This window comes from Rattus norvegicus, chromosome Y (genome assembly GCF_021556685.1).
Source record: "Rattus norvegicus strain SHRSP/BbbUtx chromosome Y, alternate assembly SHRSP_T2T, whole genome shotgun sequence".
NCBI classification, from domain to species: domain Eukaryota; kingdom Metazoa; phylum Chordata; class Mammalia; order Rodentia; family Muridae; genus Rattus; species Rattus norvegicus.
The window spans coordinates 68,227,147-68,254,411 of record NC_141555.1 but is presented as its reverse complement, the minus strand read 5'-3'; the positions used below and the strand labels follow the sequence as shown (position 1 = coordinate 68,254,411).

The 27,265-nt window shown below is 42.1% G+C and overlaps 1 protein-coding gene across 2 annotated transcripts; it reads right to left on the bottom strand.

The window, feature by feature from the left end:
• Positions 1 to 10,863: 10,863 nt before the first annotated feature.
• On the bottom strand, positions 10,864 to 13,101 carry LOC147998085 (Y-linked testis-specific protein 1-like). 2 transcript variants are annotated; one of them, XM_087601420.1, is made up of 2 exons: positions 12,942 to 13,101; positions 10,864 to 11,849 (listed from the first exon to the last, which is right to left on the bottom strand). In XM_087601420.1, exon 2 carries the CDS (start codon positions 11,815 to 11,817, stop codon positions 11,023 to 11,025), a length of 795 nt encoding a protein of 264 aa, XP_087457546.1. In that variant the 5' UTR covers positions 11,818 to 11,849; positions 12,942 to 13,101; the 3' UTR covers positions 10,864 to 11,022. The 2 variants fall into 2 exon arrangements, with proteins under 2 accessions (XP_087457546.1, XP_087457545.1); XM_087601419.1 differs by having other exon boundaries at positions 10,864 to 11,894; positions 12,942 to 13,085.
• Positions 13,102 to 27,265: the final 14,164 nt, after the last annotated feature.

Here is a 27,265-nt window from a genome sequence, read left to right as displayed (position 1 = left end):
AGTATTTGTAATCACCACAGAGAGCTCCCTTCTTTCCTCTCAGAACAAAGGAGAGTACAGCCAGAGTGTTCTCTGCCTAACTCTGTAGATGCTTCTCAAGGGCAAACCCAAAACCTGCAGGGTTTCCCCCCAAGCCTTTGTTCCATGATGTGGCAGTGTGCATTAAGTTGAAAACAAAAACAAAAACAAAACAACAAAATCCCCCAAATAGTTCTAAAAGTACCAGGAAAGATTAAAACCATCTTATTTAACAAGAGATACTTGTTTATTCCTGTTTGATAGATGGGTATTTCTCCAATATTTAGTATTTTTTATAATTATTATTAAACAAAATAGAAATAGAGTAGAAAGGACGAGAACAAAACAAGAAGTGGTTGCTGGTCCTCTGGGGAAACACTAGGTAGAATCAGGCTTCTTTTAATTCTGGGAAAGCTCAGGTTTGACAATGCGGACTGTGTGTTATTTCATGGTTTCTCGTGAACTCATCTGAACTTTTCTTTTGCATACTATACTGAGGCACCCTTCTCTCTTGGACCTGTGTGGTGTTTTGCATGCCCAGGGTGCCCTTCATTCCTCAGAGAGATACACTCAGGATTCTGTCAGGTGCTAAGCACAGGGTGGTGATAGTCCCACATGGTTCTCTCTTTGGTGAGCCTGAGAGAGAATGGGTCAGGGGTCAGCTAATAATGCTGACCCTTTCATGCTAGCGACAGCTTTATAATGTTTTATTTATTAAGAAATGGTAATTTACTTTAATTAATTAGTTAGTTAATTAATTAGTTAATTAATTAATTAGTGTGTGTGTGTGAGCTCGCCAATGCACATGTGTAACCTCAGGTCCTCAGGCCTGGCAGCAAGGGCCATGACCTGCTGAGCATCTCACAAGCCTGGAGCAAAATGCTGACCAAAGGAGGCAGGGGGCCTTGAATGAAGTGTTTACTTTTCCTTTACTTTTTTTTTTCGGACCTGGGGATCAAACCCAGGAACTTGTGCTTGCTAGGCACGCGCTCCACCACTGAGCCAAATCCCCAACTCCAGGTGTTTTCTTTTTAATCTCTTTTATTATTGTTTGAGAATTTATATAGATGAATGTAAGGCATATTTGTTCAAATCCAGCCCTTCATTCCCTACCTTCCAATTCCCTTGTTGCAAAGTCTGTGTTACAGGAAATTTCTAGAGAAGTGTGGATTTTTTGGAAGCCCTGGGTCAGGTCTGAGCTGCTCACATTGGCCCTTCAGGAAGACCTGGGGATTAGTGGGAATATTAGCCACTTAGTGTCTGGGAAATGCCCCATTATTTCCATTTTAAGTGTCTAACTAGGCCTGGTGGGAGGCAAATTCTTATCATTTCAGAAAAGCCTTCAGTCCCCTTGATACCTGTCCCCAGCCCAGTGTCAAACCCAGAGGGCTCTTGTGTTTGGTGAGGATTGTCCTGGTGAGCTCTCGGATTTCTGCATTTGCTCAAGGACTCTGGGTGTTGGTATGACTCAGACAGCTTAGGGCTCATGGCTTCTCTGGATTTCCATGAGAGAACTCCAGTCCTTCTGCAGACTTGTTTTACAGGGTGTCGGTACTGCTATTTGCATTCCCATTAGGGGCTGATTATTACTCTGGCTCATTATCTTCTCACTGGAGTCTGGCCTCCAAGGTTTGCCCTTTAGACTCTTTCTCTTTACTTCAGGGAGGTAGCATAGAGCAGGTCACAGCAGAAAAGATGCTGTGATTCAAGTCGAGGGAGAGTGTGAACTTGGGAAAACTGCAGTTTTGTCTGATGTTTGATGTCTGGATTTGCCTTCCCTGAGATTTTTGCCCACCCCTCCCATCCCTGCTACTTCCTTTCTTTGCCCTCCCTTCCTGTCCTCCATCCTTCCCCACTTCTTTTCCATTGTGAAAACCACTGCTTCATAACATCTTACTATTAAAAATTACAGAGGCAATGTCATTGGTCCTTGTAGTCACATGACTTCACACAGGAGACAAAGATACTCAACATTCCAGCTAAAGAGATTGGTCCCTGCTTCCCTCTGGTGCACCTCCTCCCTTTCTCAGATAGCTTGAATGAGAAATGCTCCTCAGAGATTGTAAATGCAGAAACACAGCTCTCACCATAAGGGACTAAGGATGATTTATTCTGCAGCCATGTAGACTGATCATGGTCCAAGAACACAAATTTAGGTCACCCCTTATTCCAGTGTGGACACAGTTTCATGAAGTTTCATAGTTTTACATAACAAAGAAAAGTATACATTGTTGGGCACACTGCAAGGCAGTTAAAGCCAATTGGGGGGATCTTTTCTATGGCCACAGGATGCTATCCGATGACATTCTTAGCTTTTGGATTGGTGGTAGCTAGGGGTTTACTAAGTTAATAGATTCCGAAAATCTTTTTTTTAAATCTATGATATAGATTAGTTTTGACAAAGATGTAGGCAAAGATATCTGGGAACAAAAACTACCAGGTAACTAGTCTCTGAATCAGCAGCATTCCAACATCTCCTCACCACTGCAGTTCTAACCAGTCAGTCAGCTTTCGCAGACAGCTTCTTCCTAGAAATTCTCATTTAAAGGGCACACATGTTTAAACAGTTGGACCTCAGTTGCTTGCACTAATTTGCTAAGGGATTGTGGAACATCCTGGACACGGGGACAAGAGAACCACAGAGGCAGACTGCGAGATTCATGGCCTGCCTGTCTCTGACTCCAGCCTGGTTCTCTATATTGTGGGAGCTTGGTGTACAGTGTCAGCCTCTTTTTTCTTCTGTCAGGTACTTTGTTACGACAGTAAGGGAACTGATTAGCACAATGAATAGCAGTTTAACTAACTAGAAGCAGTCTTGAAAGCCAAAGGTACCGATCTGGCTTTGTGCTGGGTGAAGAGTTGGTGAAGATTCTGTTGTCTCCTTTCAGAATGATGAGTTGACATCTTTTCATGCAAATGTCTGTGGTTGTCATTGATTGGAAGGCAGGGCCTCAACCATTGAAACTGAGTGAAGCTGATCCCATATGGACTGAAGTTGGCTCCTGCTCCATTGCTGTTGTCTTCTGAGCACATGAGAAGAATGGGAAGCAGAGGAGGTCACTATGTGACAAAGGAGGCAGGGATGGACGATGTGTCCACAAGCCAAAGGGTGGTGGCATCCTGCAGAATCAAGTGGGAGGGCAGGGAGCTCTCTCTCTCTCTCTCTCTCTCTCTCTCTCTCTCTCTCTCTCTCTCTCTCTCTCTCTCTCCCTCCCTCTCTCTCTCTCTCTGTATGTCTGTGTGTCTGTGTGTGTGTGTATGTGTGTGTGTGTATGCGCACGTGAGTGCGCAAGCACAGCCCTACTGACACTTAGGCTCTAGACACTCACCTTCCAGAATGCTGACAGAATGAGCATCTGTTGTGATATCCCCCATGTATGGGCATGTGTTGTAGCCACTTTAGGGCACTCACACTGAATCCCTTGCTGCTCTCAACTTGGCCCAAGTCCAGTGGGGATGAAATGGCCACACAGAAGGGGAGATGCTTCCCCTGAAATAACCCCTGTAGTTCCAGTCACAGCTCTCAGTTCTCTGGGTTGAGTGGTTATATATCCCAGGGCCCATTTGTAGTCAGGACCCTGTTCTTAAGCAAGTGCTATTCTTGATAGTATTATCAGCCAACTCTTGGTGGGATGTCTGCTGCCGGAGCCACTGCTTTAGTTTCTCCATGGACAGTGGCACTGAACTTATGGGATTATTTCCGTCTTTGTGCTAGACACAAGGTAAATCCTCTCAGCCTCCGGACTGCTCAGTGTGGGTCTTCTTCCTCCCCTTCTGTTTATCACCATCTGAGAATTCAGGATGGGTCTTTATGTGCAGAGCTGAGAGAACTGTTCTCTGCCAGGCGAGCCTCTCTTCTCTCCACTTCCCCAAAGCTTCATGTCTCATTCATGTCAGCACAGTGGAGACATGGCTGGTGGTGTAGGAAGTCCTTCTAAACTCCCCTGGGAGCTTGTCAGAGCTGCTTAGAGGGGCAGAACTTGTGGATTTCTTCCTGCAAAGGCAGGTCCACTCTGTGGAGAAGGGAGGGGGCAATAGCCTGAGGGGTAGAACAGAGCCCAGTCTGCTCCACGCTCCCTTGTGTTTCCGGTGTATCTTCATTACACAGTTTTGTTTGCTCAACTCAGTTTTCTGTAGCATCACTCTGGGCCCCCTTTGCTTGTGGTTTGAAATTTTGAGCTAATGCTAAAGTAACCTCTGGAAAGGGGTGGAGCTGGGATATGTAGTTTCTTCTGTTCAAGTAAATCACAAATTTGTAAGCGGCGGGCGAGGTTTTTGCAAGTTTAGCTATTTTCCTCTCTGAGTTTCTTTTATCTTCTCCTTTGAGGCCGGGGACTTGGGCAGGGATCCTGGCTGTTTCACACTGCACACCTAAGGTCTTAGGATGTGCTGCTGGGGAAACAACAGCCATCGGCTACAGCATTCCCTCCCTTAGCACTGGACCTTGGGAGACATTTGGTATCCAAAGGACAGCACTCAGCAAGAACGTTCTTTGCTCTGCTTTAGTTACATTGACTGAATGAATGTTGTTTCAGGACCTCTGGACATTTATTTATTCATGGCTTGTGTTGGGAATCCACTGGAATGGAAGCATTCCCTTCTGGAGGGAAGAAGGAAGGTCAGAAGTTTCAGGAAGCTTAAGAAACCTAAAAGGCTTAGGATTCTCGAAGGTTATGACGCTCAGGTCCTGTTCCAAAGAGCAATAAGATGAGAACAATTGCCCTGGGGGTCAAAGGCAGCCATGTAGAAGGAAGCTTCTTGGGTGGAGCTGCCTGCTAGTTGGGCTAAAGCTACAGGATGTAGCTATTTTGAGTGTCACCCATGCTGGAGTGGGTTTTCCACTGATAGAGTTGTCCGAGCCACTCGTTTGCTCCTGAATAGCCATGATAATGTACACCTGGCATTAATAGTTTGTATTTGGAGGTCTATAAGAGGTGAACACACATTGCTCTGGTCTACCCAGGATAGGTCATGTAACATAAGCTGCTAGACATTCATGTAGGTTAAAAAGCAGCAGAAGTCACTCTATGTTAACATAACCAGAACTGGGTAGCTAAGCGAGCAAAGGTAATGCTGGGTATTGGGCACAGTTTCTAGTTGACACTGGGGAGGAAAGATGTTGGTCATCTTCGCTCCTCATCCCTGCACCTCTGTGCTGGTCCAGATACCACCAGGCAGGACGCCATCCTACAATCCACATCTACACTGGTTTACTGACCAGATCCAATACTTCAGGAACCTACAGCACTACAATGACCTCACTCCCTCTTCCTTGAGCGTTCCTATGACTCAACTCTTTCCATTTTTGCCTCTCTCTGTGAGTCTGTGTATATGCGTGTGTGTCTATATTATAGATGTCCCATTTTACATTAATGCAAACACATGGGGGGGGCATCTTTAAAAATGACTGCTGACTGTATCTCACCCCAAACAAAATGCTGCAATGCAGACATGGTGTAGCTCAGTACCAGAAAGAAATAAGAGATGTTGAGAAATCTACCCAGCTGTTCCTAGTGTGACGTGTAGTTTAGACGTCTAACACAAGCTTCTGGCCCTACCATATGGGTTTAAGGTACATATTGTCCCAGTACAATGTTCAAAGTTGGGACTATGAAAAGCGATTGGACACTGTGGGCTGTCATCAATGAGTTCATCTGTAGATGGATGTGTATAAAGGTGGCGGGAAACTAGGAGATAGAAAATTAAGGAACTTGGTCATTTGGGACATGTCTTGGAGGGTGATTTTTGTCCTTGGTCTCTTCCTGTGTTGGTGCTTCTTGGTTGCCAATGAGATTAGCAGTTGAGCTCTATCGTGCCCCTTTCATGGTCATGTGACCATGGACCAAAACCTATAAAACTGTGAACCAAAGTAAGTTTGTTAACTATGTGAGTTGCTAGGCAACTTGTTAGAGTGGTGAATGGGATTAACATGAATGTGGCCAAAAGTTTTGCTGACCATACCAGTTCAGGTCCGGATATGGTGTAGGAGGACCCATGATTTAATCCTTTAAACTCTTTGTCTGGAGGCTGCACGCTAAGAGAAGACCCAATGTTTCCCAAGTGGTTTTATCCAGACGATTCTGCCAATGTATCTGTTGTCTTAGCAAATCAAGACCTTGCTGCTTCCCACTCTGATCATTCTCCTGACTTCATTTCTGTGTTTTTAATAGACTTCGATATCATATGAACTAGTGGGAAATGAGTATTAAAAAAAGAAGGAAGCTATGAATTTTGCTTTAAAATCATTAAATTACACTTAAAATAAAGGATTTTTTAAGTATGTAAATTATACTTCAATAAAGCTACAGAAAAGGCTTGGTCAACTGTGATGCTTGTCATGTGATTTGCTCTTTGTCATAGTTCCTGTGACTTTGCTCTTAATAGTAGTGGGTTTTAATACAGATGACTCAGAAACCAGTGTAACCATGCAGGGAGAACACTCCGTTCTGTCAGGGAAAAAAAATCAGGTCAAATTCATTGGCTTTCTTATGAGGGTTTTTCTCATCACAGCTGAGTTGGCTAGAAGTTGGACAGCTATTGCCTGAGAGCAAAGATGGAGAGAGCAAAATGTTTACGGGGATAACTAAAGGTTGTGCTCATGAAAGGGGTTGAGTTTCATGGAGTGCATTTGCAGAAGCTCCAGCGGCTGATGGAGCTGGGTGCTAGGACCCTTGCAAGACTGCCATTATATGTTTTGTGATGTCACGGCCGAGTGTGAGATAAGGCTAGATGAAGTGGAAATATTTTGTTTTCTTTGGAAATTCATTTGTGTCACAGGATGTTTTTCTGGAAGCTATGTTAGGAGAGGATGTTTTGCTGAAGCAGACACATGAAAAGGCATGTGATATTTCGCTGGAGCACATGCTTGAAGGGGGACAGGATGTTTATGGAGAACATAAATGTAATCCCACAGAGAGGGAGAGGACATTTTTACATTGCTACACCTTGCAAGGCTTCGATGGTCTTTGCTGGTCTTCGTTCAATAATGAGAAATGCACAAAAGAACCTGTGCTATTTGTGCTGCTTCTGGTTGCTTCTGCTGCTTCTTGTTGGTGTGGTAAAGCCTTGTGGTCTCTGCCAGATCAAGCCACTGTTACTGATTCGTGTTTTGTGTTTGCTATTGGACTGTACTGCACAATGAAGATTGGAATTGCCCCAAAGAATTACTTCTAAATAGGTCCACAACTCTCTGCCTTTTCCTATTAAATTTCTCTCTCTGCTACCTCTGGTTGGTGGGATAGAAGGGTGTTTGAAGTGTTTAAGAACACTAAATAAAGTAGGTTTTGATAAATCTAAGCCTACAGATAGATTCATGGGATTTGGGAAAGGGCTATGTCTCCTGCTGAGAGGAGATGATATATATGTTGTGACTTTTTGGTTCTGTGGTCTACTGTGACCCATAAAATGGCCAGTGACTGACAGTCTCCCAGTAAGTGTAACACACACTAAAATTCTTTTGCTTGGCATTGGGATCTGTAGAATGTATTCATTTCTTGTCTCATACCCTCGAGTATTCATGTTGGTGACAGTAGTTACTCTTCAGTTCTGCCATACAGGGAAGTGGGTCTATACACTGAGAGAAGAGAGTGGCTGGTGGTGAGTATGTAACATGGAGTAAGAGAAACATTACAGTGCTGGGTCTCTCACTCTTTTTTTTTTCCCAACTTGACAATCTGGAGTCAACTGATAAGAGAGAACAATTCAGGAACTGCCTCCATTAGATTAGTCTTTGGGTAAGTCTATGGAACATTTTCTTCAATAATGATTGTTGTGGGAGGGCCCACAATTGTGGGCAAGTTCATCAGTAGTTATGTATAAAAAGAATAGTCTTTAAGGCTGTAAGAAATAGTATCGGAGCATGCCATGGGGAGTGTAGTGGTTTGAATAAGAAAGGCTCCCACAGTCATATATTTGAATATTTAGTTAGCATGGAGTGACTGTATTTTCAAGGATTAGAAGTGTTAAGAGGTCTGGCCTCATTGGAGGAAGTGGGTGCGTCGACAAGGGTGGGGTTTGAGTTTTCAAGAGCCCCATGCTTTGCCAGTGTTTCTCTCTCTCTCTCTCTCTCTCTCTCTCTCTCTCTCTCTCTCTCTCTCTCTCTCTCTCTCTTTCTCTGCTTACAGAGCAATAGCTCTCTATTGCTCCAGTGTTATGCTCCCTGCCATGATGATTGACCAGACTTCTGAAACTGTAAGCTAGCCTCCAATGACATGCTTTCATTTATAGTAGTTGCCTTGACCATGGTGTCTATTCACAGTAACAGAACAATGACTGAGACAGGGAGCAAGCCAACAAGCAGTGGTCCTTGTTACCACTTCAAGCTCCTGTTCTGGTTTCCCTCAGTGATGGTTTGTAACCTGTAAGGCAAATAACCCTTTCCACCCCATGTTAGTTTTGATCATGGCATTCATCAAAGAGAGAAGGAAGCAAATTAGAACTTCACAAAAGAGTTCATGAGCAACATTTACCTTTAAATTAAAACAAAGTGTCTGTACTTTTCTATTTGTGGTTATGAGGTAAGCATCTGTTGCTCTACTAGACATATTGTTTCTATAAGAAATTGTCTTACTTAGGGTTTCTATTGTTGTAAGTAAACACTGTGACCAAAAAGAAAGTTAGGGAGGAAAAGGTTTATTCAGCTTACACTTCTACATTCCTGCTCATCACCAAAGGAAGTTGGGACAGGAACTCAAACAGGACAGGATCCTGGATGAAGGAACTGTGGCAGAGGTTATGGAGTGGCACTGCTTACTCTCTTGCTCCTCATGTCTTGCTTAGCTTGCTTTCTTATAGAAATCATGACCACCAGCCTAGGAATGGTGCCGCTCACAGTGGGCTTAGCTCTCTTCCACCAAACACTAAGAAAACGCCCTACACCTGGATGTTATGGAGGCATTTTTTCAACTGAGGCACCCTCTTCTCTCATGAATCTAGCTTGTGTCAAGTTGGCATAATCAGGGTGGTGGTTAGAATGTGATTGTTCCATGGGAAGTGTGGCACATGTAGGAGGTTTGGCCTTGTGGGAGTAGGTGTGGCCTTGTTGGAGGAAGCATTTCACTGTGGGGGTGATATGCTTCTTCTCCAACATGATGTTTGTCTATCTGCTTCCATGCTTCCTCCCTTGATGAAAATAGACTGAACTTGTGAACCGGTAAGCGAGCCCTAATTAAATGTTTTCCCTTATAAGTTGCCTTTGTCATGATGTCTTTTCGCAGCACTGAAACCATCAGACAACCAGCCAGTATAAAAACCACCAAATAGCAGAAATAATCAACGATAGAAAGTATTTTCAAGTCCTGCAGTGAGAAACTTATTCTTGAGAGAAGAAATAGCAATAAATGAGTCCATGAAAAGGATGCCTCGAAATACATTCTTGGAGTGTAGATGTGGCTAAGGGTGACCCCATGGAGTGCACAGAGGCTTCTCTGGAGGAGAGAGCTATATGGTCAGGAACCACAAAGCGTTTTAAAATCACAACAAATGGCATAGGAAAGACCTCAGCACCTCTGCATTGGAGGCACAGTCAAGAGTTTTCTGAGGATAAGCTTACATGTGAGTAAAAGACGGGAACTTCCTTGCGCTAGATAGGGTAACAGGTCCTACATGTGTGTAGGAAGGAAACCAGTCGAAGAAGAGCCAGGCAAGACAAGCCAGTGCAGGAGCTCTTTGTGGTCATCTAGGGGCATTGAGCAGAGACCTCAAACATATTACAGGATGCAACAGAGGGAAACAGTGCTCAGCGAAGCTAAACACAGGATCCACGTAACACCTGACAGAAGTTCACAGCATCCTCATCTTCCCTTTTAAATTTCCTTTTACTGATCATACAAAATAATGGACGTTATGATACTTTCAGGTATCGATAGATATAAACTTAGTTTGGCATTCACTACTCTTGAGTTATCCTCGTCAAAATGTCCTCTGGGGAAGCCTCCACCTCACATCCACCTTCTGTAGTGATGGCGTGGCTGTTCTTTAAGGAACCAAAGAGACCAATATGGATGCGGCCCAAGTTCAACTAATTCTAGACCCTTTCTGTTCTTCCTGGGTCTCCTGCTAAACTTATTGAGAACTCCATTTGGAATTCCTTCGTCCCTCAGTGTCCTCTACTCCCTCATGTATCTTTAGTCTTTCTTCCACAACACCATCAATTTAATCTTTCTTACCCTCTTCATGGTCTCTTCTCTGCATGTGAAGGTTTGATTTATTTAAATAGATGACTTTAGGGGACCAGAGAGCTGACCAATGGATCAAGAGCTCGTCTGCTTTGAAATAGGACCTGGATTTGGTTCTTTGAGCTCATGTCCAATGGGCCCCAACCACCTTTAATTCCAGTCCAGGGGACTTGACTATTCTTGTCTCTGTGGTCTCCTCTATTCATGCCCTGCCCCCACCCACATAATTAAAAATAATACATCTACATATGAGAAACAGGTTTCATTAGGTTTCGTTAGTAAACAAAACCTGATCTTCTCTGATTCTGAGTCTGCTTGGATCAGTTTATTGGGTTTCCACTTGAGTTCCAAGACCACCTCCCTGTTACCTGCCGCTCTTTCCCCAACTGTCTGTTTCTCCCTCAAACGTCACCACAGAGAGTCTATCTATTTCGGGGCCCTCTCCACTGCTTCCTAAACATCCATCTTTTTTTTTTCCTGTGCCATCCCTTCTCCTCTAAGCCTCATCTCCAGTTCTTTTCTCTCCCTAAATACCAGAACAGCTCAGTCCTGCTTGTTTTAGCCTATGTGACATTAGACTTACTGTTACAGCCTTGACCTTTCCGGCTTCCCCTCCATGTTCCAACCACCAAAGCCCGTCACCTCCACCAAAGTGTTCACAAACAACACGTCACATCTCACATTTTAATTTTTACAGCAAAACAAATTCCACTGGAAAAGATACTGGGGTTGTCAAAGTCCCTTGGCTATCTGAAACACAGATAAACAAACATTTTCCCCCAATCCTATAAATTCCCATCCAGGTCCCCCACACTTTGTGAATTTCACCTTAATGGATCTTTTCCACCAGATTATAGACGTAGATGTGGACGTCGCCATCAAACTTGATGAAGTAAACAGAAGGCTTGGCTAGAACTTGGTAAATGACTTTGCCTATCTTTTTGAACCCGTCACTTCTGGTGTACTGCACGCATTGACCTGTTAAGATATCGCTGTCAACTTCTGACTTCACCTCTGCTGGAGGAGTCTCTGGAATGATACGGAGGTTACCTTCTGCGTAATCATCCAGTAGCTGGTAGATGTATAGGAGTGGATCTTTTTCGTACGTGATGTAAAACGAGTCCTTCATGATCGGCACCTGGGCTAGGACCACCCCCCTCCAGATGTCCTTAGAGCCATGTTTGCCCTCAAATTTATGCTCCACAGCTCGGCCAACCATGGCACCTGCGAGATGGGCATCTTTCACTTGAGGAAAAACTACTTTGTGAGGCAAGACCTTAAGGTTTAAAATCCTCTCATCGCTTTGAAGTTCAAGTGTGTAGACACAGTCAATTCCATCATACTTGACCAGATAGAGAGAGGGATTTGTTGGCAGTTGATCTAAAACAATGGCCTTCCATTGAGTGATGGTATCATCACCTTCCTTCCATCCATGAGAAATTCTGCAGCCCAAAATGTTCCCCAGGGCCTGGGGAGAAGGCCTCCTCCTCCTCCGCTTTTGGAAGGATGGTGTGCTCATCCTCCTCAGAGACATCTGCTTCTTCATGGCTGTAGACCTAGTGTGGTAGGCCACGGCACTCCTGGTCCACTGTCTTGTGGCTATCGTTCTGTGTTCAGGCTTCATACTTGCCCATGGTCTGGGTTTGAAGAGCTCCCCTGCTTAAACCAGACACAATGCTGTTGCCTCTGTCATATGAGTGCCTGCAAGAACAATGGGGCTAGGGTGGGGAGGGCACTGGACCAACGCTCTTGTCTAAGAGAACTTTGGAGCAGGTGAAGAAGGTGATGGTAAACAGGTTTGAGCATCTGAATCTCATTCTGTCATAATCAGAAGTTCATAGGACGGCTGGGCAATGGTGGAGCACACCTTTAATTCCAGGACTCATGAGGCAGAGGGAGGCAGACCTCTGTGAGATCAAGGCCAGCCTGGTCTACAGAGTGAGTTCCAGGATAGCCAAAGCTACCCACAGAAAAACCCTGTTTCAAAAACCAAAATCTAAAGTTCAAAGGGAAATGAACAAATAGTTCTCTACAGCTCAGAATAACATATTCAGACTTTGCCTCTGCTGAGGAACCTCTCCTTCAATGGCTAGGTCAGTGTGGGATTAAGTATCCCTGTCCCCCACTTTAAGCAAGGAAACAATAGGATAACAAAGGAGAAAGGATAACAAAGGATCCAGAAGGGTGGCCACACCCCTCTTCTACCCTCTAACTGTGAGCTATGTGGCAACATCCACAAGTATCTGCCCAGAGACACAGCACACCAGTCCACTGACTTTCTGTATTGTGCCTCCATACCTAGCCCCGCCCCCCCAGGTTTATTCCACGAAGCTGTTGCATCTTCGACCGCAACAAGAGTCTTTTGTCTAGGCAACAACAGCCATTTATAAATAATGTCACCTGGGGTTGGGATTTAGATCAGTGGTAGAGCACTTGTCTAGCAAGGACAAGGCACTGGGTTCGGTCCTCATCTCCGAAAAAAAAAAAAAAAAAAGAAAAAACAACATCAAAAAAGAAATATTATCTCCTAAAATGCACAGGCACAGAGAGGCGCTTTGGCATTTTAGTAGAATTATGAATTAGATATTGTTAGCAAAGGATAATAAACTCTGGAGACTGACTAGCCTAGACCATCTGCCTATCTCTCAAACGAGGAAGACGTTAGAACATAAAGTTACTCGCTGTATGAGGGAAAACTATTAGCTTTCTGTGCTACAGGGTCCCAGTTATCTTCATAAACGTATTTACCGAAAGAAAATGTCCTAGTCGTCCAGATTCTGTCTTCTGAAAGCGGTCAGGCACTAAAAGCCTGTGGAACAATTGTGGGGTTCAGGAGATGAACTGGCTTTCACACACCACTTCGAAACTAGTGAACCCACCTTCAAGGAGTCAAGCGCCCCAAGTGGAAGAGATGTGCAACCTCAGCCCAGTGCTCTGTGACATCATCCAGGCTCTGCTTATGTCATAGAAGCCCTCTCAGGCCAGTTCCTTCCCTAGTAACGCTTAGAAACTTCCAGCATCTAGGTTTTAGCTTCTCATGTAGCCTCCTGGAGACCCAAAATAAAGTCCCCACCCAAATATTCTGATGAATCGAGTCACAATCTGCCCAAATAGCTCTTTTCATGCATTTTTTTTCTGAAAAATTCTTTGGTTTCTGAGTCACCAACATCCTTGGTGGTTATTTTCCCAGCTCCTATCTTTCCTTTGGTTATCTTTAAGCCATTCTCTGTATCAGAAATATTGCTAGCCTCTCTCTCTCCGAGGCAGCCCACTGTAGAGTACACCAAAATTAGCTTTATCAAAACCCACAATTAGAGGAGAGCCATTTTTATTCAAACAAAGCTGGAATTTGCCAGGATTAAATATCTTGTATTGAAGTCAATGGCAATCATGAATTATGGATTCTTTGCAAAGAGCGAGAAAATATTAGCTCCTGGACCCTCTTCCAAAGTCGGGATAAACTGATGACAAACCCGATATCCACCAGTCATATTTTAAATGTTTTTAAAATTTACCAGCACTTCTGGTTACAAGGAATTTATTAGATAAATGCAGCAAAACAGGATGAAATAGATGAGGTTATTTTATTTTTGAAATATGGGTAGACAGAATACTGGGTGCAGGTAAGTATGGAATTTACCTGTAAATTACAGGGCACTTTAATTGTTTGTGTCACATATTTCTTCAGATCTTCCAAAGGATTCTTTTCAGAACCCTCCACTGTCCCCACTACACTCTGACCATCCCTTCCCTCTTCCCAATAATTCCCTTCCACTTTAACATTATAAATTTTTTAAATATACTTAGAGATTAACAACTTATGGCAGCTTTTTAAAATCTCTCCACTTTTCTAAGTGCACCGTCTTCTTTTCCTTCCTTCTATCTTAGTTTCAAGCACATTTTCCACCACACTTTGAGTTTTACTCTCTCTCTGCTCTTATTACTTCTCTGCCATTATGTGCCTGTTGGTCCACTATGTGGCTGACCTCAATGTGGGGTTAACTCAAATACATGATTTTTCCCTATTTTCACCCCTTCAACTTCCTTCTCTAGGCACCTGCTGAGATTTAAAGCCTTGGGAATTTTTTTTAAGTCTGGAAAGCACACAAACACACAAACACACACATACATACACACAGAAACACACACACATGCACACACAAACACACACACAAACATAAACATATACACACTCAAACAAACACAGAGACAGAGAGAGACAGAGACAGAGAGAGTCACAGAGAGAGACAAAGAGCCCATGAGAAAACATGTAATCTTTCTATGAACAATAAACAGAGACAATTTTCAAAAAAGTGAAGAACAAGTAGGCAACAAGAAGAATAATCTCATCATAGCCATCAACTTGAGGAGGAAAGATATTGTGTCACTCTGGCTTCTAGGTACCAGTCTGTTACTGAGAGAAGTTGGGGCAGGAACACAGGCAGGACTCTAGAGGCAACAAAGGAAACAGAGACAACTTAGAAATGCTGAGTACTGGATTGCTATCCATGACCTATTCAGCTTTCTCTCCTTCTTATACAATCCAGGGCTATCTTCATAGGGGATGACACTACCCATAGTGGGCTAGACACTTCCACATCAACCATCAAAAAAAATTCCTTGCAGATGTGGCCAAAGGCCAATCTGATGGAGTCAATTCTTCAGCTGAGGATCCTTCTTCCCAGGTTGAGTCAAACTGACAATAGTAACTAACCAGGACCCCTATACATCCATTCTGATTGCCACACTGTGTGCAATAGACAATCCATTAGAATAACCTTAGCTGTTGATCACTGGATTAATGGCCTAAACAATGTGATATACATTGATGTGATTTTCATCTATGTGTAAGAGCAAAGGGTTTTGTTCTCAGAAAAATGGAAGGAACTGTAAAATACAATATGTTAAGTAAAACAAGCCAGACTCAGACGATTGGGAAATTTAGATTTTAGTAAGAGATATTAAGTGAAAGGGGGGATTTAGGAAGAGGAAGGGGAGCAGCAGGGTGTGTGTGTGTGTGTGTGTGTGTGTGTGTGTGTGTATGTGTGTGTGTGTGTGTGTGTGTGTGTGTGCAGGTAGAAATGGAGGTGAGTTGTGAAGATGAAGATGGCTAATGTACAGTATAAACTTGTACAAGGAGTCACAAGCAAGCCCACTAACTTGTACATTTAAAGCACATTGATATAAGAGAACTGAGTCTAAAAAAATATTTTGATTAAATTGGGGGTTTATACTTTAGAGATACCGTAAAGTTCATTCATTTTTTCCTTCCCACAGGTGGCTCTTGCTGTTTCAAGCTTGATAATGGTGACAGGATATGGCAATGAGCTTTGGTGTCTGTACCTCAATAATCACCCGGAATTCAGGTCAATCAGTGAGGCTACCATGGGAAAGGAGATATTTAGAGACCTTACGGGTACACGACGTGGGAAGAATAATGCCCACCCCCACTATAGATATCCACATATTCACTCTCATCTCTGGTTTGAATGTGTTCACTCAAAAATAATTTTCTGAAGTTTAATCCCCATTGGGAATGTAGTTGTGAAGAATTGATTAGGTCAAGAGGGGTGCAACCTACAAATAAAGATCCATTAATGATGCTATTGTGGAAAAAGTTTAAATTATGAAAGGGAGTATGGCTCCCTCTCTTGTCATCCTAGCCCATTGGATCCCTTCTGTCGTGACAACATCCCACAAGAACTTCTTCCTCTGCCGATGGTCTCTTCATATTGGATTTACAGGCTTCTGAATCAGAATCATACAGATTCTGGGGTATTATAGACTAGCCAATCGGTGCCATTCTGTTTGTCCATACAAGCGTGAACATGCCTCAGAATTGGGAGCAGTGGGTCATATGCAAAATCAAAGCTTGCAGAGAGGACTAGGTTGTTAGTGCTGACTGAAGACAAGATGGCTTCAGGGTTAGCATGTGTGCTCTTCGTGAAAGGAACAGCACAGTGTGTAGATTGGAAAGGTGCAGCTTGGGAGGCACTCAGACATCTACTGTTGGCCTTGTGGGGACAAGGAGCCATTAGGTAAAGGGGAGGATTGCTAGAGATAGTTTCAGCCACTGCTTTTGGCTCGCAGAACCCATTTTAGAATCCTCATCTTCGAGGATGTAAAAGAAAACTGCCTGGAGTCAGCAGATACATCAGTAACCATCAAGAATGTGTCCACTATTACAGAGGGACTCAGAAAAAGACTGATCTTGGAAGACCCTTTGCCTTCAAGAGATGGAGACTTCTCCCCGGCAACACTGGGTAACCCATCTATGACGGTAAGGGCATCCCACTAAGTCCAGATCAGTGGTTCTTAACCTTGGATTGAGACCCCCATTGGGAGCTCAAATGGCCATTGCACAGGAGTCACATATCAAATATCCTGTATATCAGACATTTACATTACAATTCATAACTATAACAAAATTATAGTTATGAAGTACCAATGAAATAATTTTACAGTTGGTGGAGCTGTATATAAAGGTTAGTTTAGGAAGGTTGAGAACCATTCTTCCTGAACCTTCTAAAATATGCCTGTTGTTACGGAATGGAGGTAAAATCCCTTTTATTCAATCAGACAAATAGAGAAAAACCAAAACACCTCCAAAAGGTTATGAAGGATAAACAGCCACAGTACCCACAGTGTCAAGATTGATGGCATCTTAGAAAAATGATGTCAAAATGGAAATCACATCACACCATGACGATCCCCCTAAATGAAAAGCAGAGGAGAAAAACTAGTTCCCTGGTGGTGGCACCAAGAGAAAACCATTGTCAGAATGGTCAGCAAGTATTTTAAAGCCAGGATTCAAGCATCGTTAATGAAAAACTTCCAAAACAAAGTATACACATAATCTTGCTGAGGTAATAGAAGAAACAAGAGAAAATCGAATAGGAACTCACTGAATTAAAACAAACAGTAAGAGTAGGAATTAAAGACATGTCTTGGCAAGATGAACAATGAAGTGTAGTTTAGAACAGGCAGAAGGGGCTGGGGAGATGGCTCACTGCTTAGGAACACTGGATGCTCTTGCAGAGGACCAGGGTTCAGAGGATCTGATGGACTCTTTGGTCAAAACACGCACACACACACACACATAAACACACACACACACACACACACACACACACACACACAGCCCATAGATCTAAATTTAAAAAAAAATAAAGAAAGAAGGACCCAGGTATCCTCCTTTAATCCCATCACTCAGAAGCAACTGATCTCTATGAGTTCAATGCCTATCTGGTTTATACAGTGAGTTTCAGGACAGTCCTACCTACATAATGAAACCCAGTGTCAAAATAAAACAGAAAAGAGTGTTATATTTATTTCTGATAATGTAGGCAACAGAGAAACTATTTCTACAGAGAAAGAACTTATTGTTGAGAGAATCAGTGGGCTGGAAGGAGACCCGAATTCTTTGTGTCACTACTCCATCACAGCCTCAGCAGGAAGCAAGAATGGGTACAGCTAAAAAGGAAGCAGGGCGATTATGAGTAAAGCTGTGGACACGGATCAGCCCATCAGGAAAAGAAGCAGGCAGAAAACCAGCTAGGATGAAATGGCTTCACCAGCCAATGTCTCTGACTGACAGTCTCTAATAGCACCAGGATGTTCTTTTCCTTCAAGTACCCCTGGACTTTTCAGACACTCAGAAACCACATAACAAAGTGTGGCAAATGCCTAAGAAACATGTCTTGTGGGACATATTTGTTTATACAGGTTTCATGTAGCCCAGGCTAGCCTCAAACAAACTATGCACCCAAGGATGATTTTGAACTCCTGGTTCTCATCCTGGTAAAGGGACTATGGGCATGTACCACCACACCAGGCTTATGAGGTACTGTAGGTGGAGCCCAGATCTGTGTGAGAGCCAGTTGAGCACTCTGTCCACTGAGCTGCATCTCCAGCCCCTTGTGATGTGTTCTGCTACTACAACAAAACTAAAATAAAAGTCTTCAATGAGAGACCACAGTTGTCTCCCAGTCCAGAAACATTAAATTACACATACACAAGTAATACATATATCAAGAAATAATGAAACTATGTAACAGTAAGAAAAAAAGAATAAGATAGGAAACATACTATCAAAATGTGTGAGACATAACTATGAAGGTGCTAAGAGGAAACTTTATTTACAACACTAATTCTAAGATTAGAAACAAAGACCAGCAACCAAAATTTTAATCTACACTAGAAAATAAGAAAATAATTAATTCAATGAAAAAAATAATTGTTAAAATGAACAACAAAACACTAAAAATAAGAAATTAACAAAAAAAAAGCCAATGAAACACAATTAGTTTTCTTGTTTTAAAGCAAAGAATGGTATTTTGTCGTGTCAACTAGACCTAGGTAGAAAAATATAAGGTCCATTCTGTTTGGCGATTAAAATAACAAAAAAAGAAATTGCCGTGTTTTAGAGTTTATGCAGAACCTGATACAACAGACAAAAATTTAAAAAAAAATCATCGTTTAAACCCTTTTTAATGACAGTGTTTATTCTCAACCTGTCTCTCCTATAATCAGTTTAATATCAGACAAGATTTCCAGGGTTACCATATGGAGATATGCAGTGTTGAAATGGAAGCACAGCATAGTATTCCCAAAAAAGACTCTGGTTGGGAACATCATTGTTTTTATCACGAGGAAACTAGCACAAGATCCAAGCCCAGTCTCCCCAGTCATTGTCCCATCTTAGAGCCATTTCTTCAGACAGCACTTCAGCTGTGTCATATTTTTCTGAAAATATCTAAACAGACTTGTTTGCTGCACTGTTTGGTTTGCGTGCTGCTTGGGAGATCCCGGTCCATCAGACATGACGAAGGTTCTCCCTCAAACCCCCAAACTACAGCACTGGTATCAGTGTAGAGGAAATAAGAGAGACAGAAACAAAAAGGGAAAAAAACTGTTGTTCTTTGGAGAAGAGTGATGTAAGTAGGCCAAGCTGACCTTGGACTTTCTATGTAGGCCAGGTTGGCCTTGGACTTACTATGTAGCCCAGGCTGGCCATGGACTTACTCTGTAGCCCAGGATGGCCTTGGATTTACGATGTAGCCCAGGCTGTCTTTGGATTTACTATGTAGCCCAGGCTGGATTTGAACTTGTGATCTTCGTGAGTACTGAGAATATAGGTGTGCACTACCACACTCAGCTTTGTATCTGTTATTATAAGTGACTCAGCTGTGGCCTCTCATTTGCCAGCCTCCCTCAACATCAACAACAGCATCCACAATCACCTACTAGAATAATCCCATCCTTTAACTCATCTGTTAAGGTAAGACTTTACTGAACAGAGAGTTAGCAAGGTCCTCCTCCTTATTAGAACACATTTGTTTGGAGGAATTTGAGTGATTGTTTGAGTGAGCCAGTCATACCTTATCCTGGTACTGATATTATGACCAAGACAAAAAAAAATAAAAGAAAACAAAAGTAAAGGAGATGGGTCCAACACCGGGACTTGAACCTTAGCAGTTGAGGAGATGGCTCACAGGTCTCAGGTAAATGATGGGTAGGCTTTGTGGCCCAGACACAATCACAGTCCAGGAAGGTAGAGAACGGGCAGACCCCCAGAGAAAGATAGCTGTCAAGACTAATCATAATGGTGAACTCTGGGTTTGACTGATAAATGCTGCTTCAATGAATAAGGTAGAAGAGAAAATGGATTAGTCCCTACATTATACACTCCATGTGCATGTATGTACACACAAACACACACACACGCACACACACACACACACACACACACACACACACACGAACAAAACAAAAAACCTTGGACTTAAGGCATTGCCTCTACTGCAGTAGCACATAGTAGGAGGTGGGGATCTAAATAAGTGTTCCTTTCCACCCCCACAAAGACCAACATACTTATGAATCCTCTGCCCTGTATCTGTACAATCTGATGAGGACTCCCAGATGTTTAGTTTAGTCTCCTGTCTCTCTAACTTATTCTGGTGTTCTGTTTCTGGAATCCTGAGCTGGGGCTTGGCTGAATTGATCCTTACTCCCAGTCTTGCATCCAAGAAAACTTTCAGCTGCCATGTACTGATACTTGGAATTTCCTGCCAATGTAACCTGACTTGGATTTCTCACGAGGCCATACCATGAATCCAGAGAAAGTGTGGCTGGCTAACTCTGCCAGTTAGTAGCTTAGAGTATTGGGAAATTGGTTCGACGTTTAAACCTCACTTCCCTCATGTATACATGAGCAGGCGAACAATTCCAGTTCCTCAGTTCTACATTAGGAGTTAGTTAGGAAAACACATCAAAACGATTAGTGCCAATGTGTTTTATGAATGATAAGCAGTATTATTTATATGATTTGTAATATTGAAAATTATTGTACCTGGAATGTAATGCTTTAATTATCTTTGCACAGATGATAAGAGGAAAGCATCTAGGATACAGAAATGCTTCCTTTTTTGCTTTATTTCCAAGAAGCATTTCGTTCTGCTCCAATTATTTTTTTTTAAACTTACTTTCCACTCCATCTCAAGTTAGGTGATTAGGTTAGGACAGGGTTTGGTGAGAGGGATTATAAAACGTAGTGTTACAGACTATATCTACAAGATCAACTGTTGAGCTCAAATGGAGGCACCGTCCATGGATAAGCCATGCTCCCCCTGAAGCTATTGATTTCTTTTTTTTTTTCTTTTATTTTCATTGATATCTTGTGATGGCTAGTCTTGGAAGAAAGAACCTCGGTTGAGGAGCTTCCTCCATCAGATTGGTCTTGACTATGTCTAGGTGGCATTTCCTTGACTGTTAACTGATGTTGGCCTGGTCTACTGTGGGCAGCACCGCCCTATGCAGGTGTGTCTGGACTCTGTAAAGGTAGTTGAATGTGAGCTTAGAAGCAAGCCACTGAGCAGTCTCTGTAGTTTATGTTTCACAATCCTGTCTTGGTTTTCCTTGATGATGGGCTGGAACAGATAAGATAAAATAAAGTTTTCTCTTCCCAAGCTGGCTTTGGTGAGTGTATTTATCAGAGCCACAGAAAACCAAAATTAAGCAAAAATCACAGTGCCAGATGTGGGATGTCTTCCTGAAACTTGCGGACCAGCGAGTTCCCAAAAGCCCTCACTACTTTACAGGTTGTTTCCATTGTTCTTCGTAGCCCTCCAGAACTTGATGGTAAGACACTATTGCTGAGGACACTGACTCCTTTTGGTCACAGGTCACAGAAGAGTCAATCTGAAGTTGAGGTGGAAGCATCCTCTATAATGGCTAGCCTTCCTGGTTCAAGAAAGTGCTATGTAGGCTTCCAGTGGAGAAAATCATCTACAACCTTATTCGGGGGTGAACCATTCAAGCTAAAATGTCAGGCAAGATGTGCCCCTAATGTGTTAGTGGCATCGCAGTCATGGGAGTAACCAGTGGCTTTCCAATTGGATACAAGGCATATTCCACACGATGGAATACACACCAGGTTCTGTAAATTGGTCAAGAACCCATGGTTAGGGTGATATAGGCCCTATGAAATAACCTAATGGTAAATTCATTGTCAAACTTCCTTCCAAACATCCATATATGTATCTATAGATTAGTGCTGCACTCAGCTCTCATCAGAGAAGAAGCCTCTGACTACCATGGGCAGCAACGTACTGCTGGACAAAGTGCTGGGAATCAGTAGTGTTGAACTGTTCAGGTCGAAATAGGACAGCTAAGTCTTTTCCTCCACAGCTGAGAGAACATCATGAAAGAGTGGGTAGAAGGATATATAGAAGAACCAGAAGATGAGGAAGTGGACAGCAAAAGGATATCTTTGAGATAGAACCTAGTCATTGAACTCTTAAACTGATGGTGGCTGTGGTCATGGGCAAAAGACTGGGCCCCTCAACACTTCATTACAGATGGGAGAGGCCATAAAGAACCTCCGCTCCCTTGGCAACCAACATTTATTGGAGTAGGTGTTCTATCCTGCAAGCTTAGATTTTTCAAGACCTACGTTAATAAGAGTTCTTAAACCCTTTAACCTTCCTCTAGCCCGCCACCCACCAGAGGTAGTGGAAAGGAAAGGATAATAGGGCAAAGAAAGGATGATGTGGACCTGCTTAGAAATAGTACTCTGGGGCAATTTCAATCTTCATCATCAGGATATCAGTTCAGTTGACATGAATCAGCAGAGCTAGTTCGATCTACTTGCAAACACCATTCACTAATCACCAAGGAGAGTTCAACCCAGAAGAAATTGCTGAGCTCTTCCAATAGGCCTGGGTTCCAGGAGGCAACAAGAAGCCACCGCAATGTCAACACAAGAAGTTCTCTGGTGCTTTTCTCTCTACAAATTCATGACAAACAATGGTCAGTGAAGAAGGAAAAATGAACCAATGCCACAGCATGGTCAATGAAGACCAGAGTCATCAAAGTCCTTTGAGCATCAGCAAAGGGCAGCAAGGCAAGCCAATGCCACGGTGTTGTCCACTGTTGTCCAGGATTATATTCGTACCCTTTCTAAACATCCATGCCCTTTTCCCGGGCAGCTACCAGAAACACCATGTGTTTTTTCTCAGCAAAATATCCTCTCCTAAGACAGTTTCCAGATCAATATCCATGACACAGTTGAGTCTCCAAAGAAACCTGAAAATTTTGCTTCACTACCTTCTTCATTCCTATACCCATAGATAAGTTGTTCTGTCAAATTCCTCCGTAATCATGTAATTAATTAAACTTAGGGATTACACGCAGAAAGTAGACATGAAATAGGAGGGGGGACTTATTCAGAATATAGGTGTCAATTGGAGAGGGAATGGTGTGATAGAAGGGGTTGACCAAGGCGTTTACGGAGGAGGAGGATGGAGGAAGCAAGGGAGAACTGAAGGACGGGATGGGAGAATGAGGGAGGGGATTGAGGGAGGGGAGTTGGGAAGGGAAATACAGAAAGGAAATGACTAAACTCATTATATAAGTATATGAAAATTTTAAACAAAAACATCAAAATCGTCTTTTAAAAAAATTAAAGTTTCTCTTTATAGAGGGTCAATCATTACAACTTAGAGGTTATTTTGTTGGATCAGTTTTGTCTTAAGGCTTTTTTTTCCTCTGAGCAAATTGTCAGATGTGAAGTTTTAGTTCGAGTCAGTGCCGTCCAGTGTTCTGTGTAACTCAAAAACCAAGTCAATAAACACTTTGTATTTATTGTCAAAATCCCAGTGAGTTCTCTCCAGTAATTTTCCTTTTATCACACTCCACCCAAAGCCCCCTCAAAATGGTGGCTGAATTAAGTACTTGCCACTGAATCGGACACAAGTTCAAACCAGTGGAAGTGGGAAAAAGCAACTAAAAGCAAACAAAGTAAAACACAGAAAAACAAACAGAAATGACATCTGGAATTCCATTTTATGGTTTTGGAGAGTCTACTACACTGAACAAAATGAAAGAGTAGAGTCTGAGGTGGTGTTTAACTTAGTGAAGAAAGGCAGACATAGCTGCAAAGGGGGAGGGAGGCAGGTGTAGGCTGTCAGGGCAGTTCCTCTCTTGAAGATGTAAGTAAACACCAAAGCTGAGAATGAAGAGAACCTCCTAAGGTAAACGGCTATGACAAAATTTATGAATACAAGAGCATTTGTATCACCCTGACTGAACATTAACTCAAATAAATCACACAGCAATTCTAGTATGCCTGTTTACACACATCAAGTGGTGCTGTGTTTGGGGGGTTGTATAAAAAATGATTGTATGTGACTGGAGATGTGTCTTGGTAGTTGAGAACCGTTACTGCTCTTGCAGAGGACCTGAGTTCAGACCCTGGCACCAACATGGTGGCTCACAAGCATTGATTACTCTTTTTCAGTTCTGTGGCCTGCTCCTGTGTCTTGTCTTGATGAATACACATGTATGCAGTTGCCTGGCCAGAAGTTCTGCGATGCTTTCAATACTGGTAAGTTTATTTAACACAAACTGTTTGTGTTACAAGCTTTCCTTGTGAATAATTCTTTTGGTGACCCCCAATTAGGTTGTACAAATGCCTCCTGCCTTTTACACACATATCTACAATCACCTTTGCTCGGAGAAATGAGTTAAGTGTTATGCGTTCTTTGAATGAAGAGGAAGAACTAAGGCTACACTCCTCAGAGGAACAAGATATCAGGTACGTTAGGAAGAAATATGCATCTAGGCAAAAATATATGTTCCAAGTTTACCTGTGCAGTAAGTAATGTTTGGAAAATACCACTCCTATATTAGTAGTATTATTAACCCTTGTATTTGTTTATATTTCGAATATTACCCCCTTTCCATAAACCCCACCTCCACATATTCCTCCTCTTTGTCTCTAAGGTCGTGACTCTCCAAGCCCCATTCAATCTTTCCTCATCCCTCTAGAATCACTATTCTCTTGGACATCAAGCATGCAAAGGAGCAAGTGCTTCCCCTTCCACTGATGTGAGATGAGGAAGTCCTCTGCTACATATTTAGGGTACCAGACCATGTATAATCTATGGTTGGTGGTTAGGTCCATGGGAGCACTGAGGGGGTCTGGTTAATTGATATTGTTGTTAATTACAGTCTCCCTCGGCTCCATCATCCCTTCCCCTACATCTTCCATTGGGATATGTAGGCTCATATCAATGGTTGGCTGTGAATATCTGCATCTGTATCAGTCAGGTGCTGGCAGAAACTCTCAGAGGACAGCCATACCAGACTCCTGTTTGCAAGCACATCTCAGCATCAGCAACAGTGTCCATTTTGATGTCTGCAGATCTCTGGATGACCTTTCTTACACCCTCTGCTCCATATTTACCTCTGCATTTCAACTAGGCAGGGATATCTCTGATTTAATAAGAGATGGGTGAGTGGTCCCATCCTTACATTGTGGTCATGTCTATCTACTCCAGGTGGTATCTTCATGTTCAGTTTCACTGTTGTTATTGATGTTGGCTAATGTCATCACTGTTGGGTCCAGAGAACCTGTTGCATCCTTAGTATCTGGGACTTTCTTGAGATTACCCCCATCCTCCAATGTTCTTTCTTTCTATACTCATTCTCCTGGTCCTCTTTGCTTCTCTCCTGTCTATTCCCTCATCTTATCCTCCTCTCCTGTTTTTCCATTTAACTCCCCTCTCCCACATAGCATCCTTCCTCCATCTGCCTCCAATGATAATTTTCTTCCCCCTTCTATCTCTTTACATCTGTTGTCCTCTATTTCTTTGATGGAATTATTTATGTCTTTCTTAAAATCCTTTAACATCATCATGTTAAGTGATTTGAAGTACAAACATTTCTCTTCTTTACTGTTGTGTTGAGGGTATCCTAGCCTTGTGTGAGAACTGGGTTCTGATGATGTCATGTAACCTTGGTTTATATGGCTTAGGCTATTATACGTCCCTCTCACCATCTCGTTATCTCTCGGGTTGGCTGGTTTTACTGACTCTGATTATGGATTGATCCTTCTGTAAGCCTATGTGTCAGGACTCCAGGGACACTAGCTCTCTCCTGAAGGATCTTGTGTACCAAGAGCTGTGGATCAGGTCAGTGACAAGGAATAGAAAGAAACAAGAAGTGTCCTGTAACAGACTGTTCCTGGGTTCTGAGGGCTCCAGGCAGTTCCCCCTGAAAATTGGTAGTGTCTCTTGTGAATTTGGGTGTGTCATCACTCCTGGAAGTCCAGCCATTTCCTGGTGGGATATGGGGAGAGAGAGATGAGGTAAAGGTTCAGCTCTGTAAACACAGCATTGGGTCCTCTTGCTTTTTAATCTTTCACTGAAAGAGCTCACAAATGAAATTTGACTCCGTGACCAGTAAGCCCCTAGGAATGATCATCTCTTTGTATTTTCAGAGATGGGACCACAAATGATTGGCACCTGGCATTTTTACATGGGTGTTATCAATTAAAATTAGGCATCTTTTTCTTTCATGTCAAATTTATTCTTAACTGAGATAATTGCTCACTCAACTAAGCATTTTTGTTGAATATGAAATAGACTATCATTGACAAATAAAAATATTTACACAATGTCATCTAGGTCATTGAATTGTAATATATTGAAGAACTCACATAAATGCTTACTGATGGTTTAACCAATGCATGGAATGCATATTCATTAAAACGAAGAACAGTATAAAGTTTATTTTTACAGCTTACTGAATCATGTAATAAACGATAAGTCTCCATTAATGTACCAGGCTCCATAATAGTGGTATAGATTCCGAAATAATGAAAGGTATTATGATCTTCCTCTTATAAAATTTACATTACGATATAAGAAAAAAGAAAGATGAATGCATAAATCAGTGTGTTTGAATTGATTGTATGGAAATAATTGAAGAATCTATCTTAGAAATAAGGTCATGGAGATTGTCCTAAGGAAATAACAGCTAAGTTAAATTAGATGAAAAATAATTGAGCTATATTTTGGGCAATATTACTATAAATATAAGGTCAATAAAAGGAAAAGAGCTTGCATATTGAAAAAGAATATGTGAAAAGTAGTTTGTATAGATTAAGTAATGGAAGAGAGGACCAAATAAAGCTGAAGCTTAGATATCACATATGGGCTTACAGAAACAATATGAGAGATGTACATTTTTATTTATGGAAAATGTTTAAGAAATCATTGAATAGTTTTGAATAAGTTTGTTTAACTCTCTATGTACATACTAAGGGAGTCTGGTTACTTATGTATTATGGAATGATACACAGAATGATTTGAAGAATGTTTTTGAAGTCAATCTGGAAGTAGTGTCAGTGATAAAGAAAAAGATTCATATCAGACAGCTATGTTGGAAATTTATGTGTTTGGTAGTAGACTTATTATGGAGAGGGCCGGAAGAAAGAAAATGTCTTGTTTTGAGCAAATAAAATATGTTGGAGTTATTTACTGTGATGTGGAATATTTCATGATAAGTGTATTTAGGAGAATTTTAAAGGAATATATTTTAGATCGATTTACTTGAAGATGCTTGAGAGAACCTCTAACTCACTAGAAATTCCTATTTACTGATCAAGGTTTGGTGATTTAAGCCATTACTCAGACCATGAATTAATAGATGTTATATAACAAAAAATTTACCTTAATAGATGTATTTTTTCACATTATATCTGGTAGTTCTTATGTCAATAAGAGCAA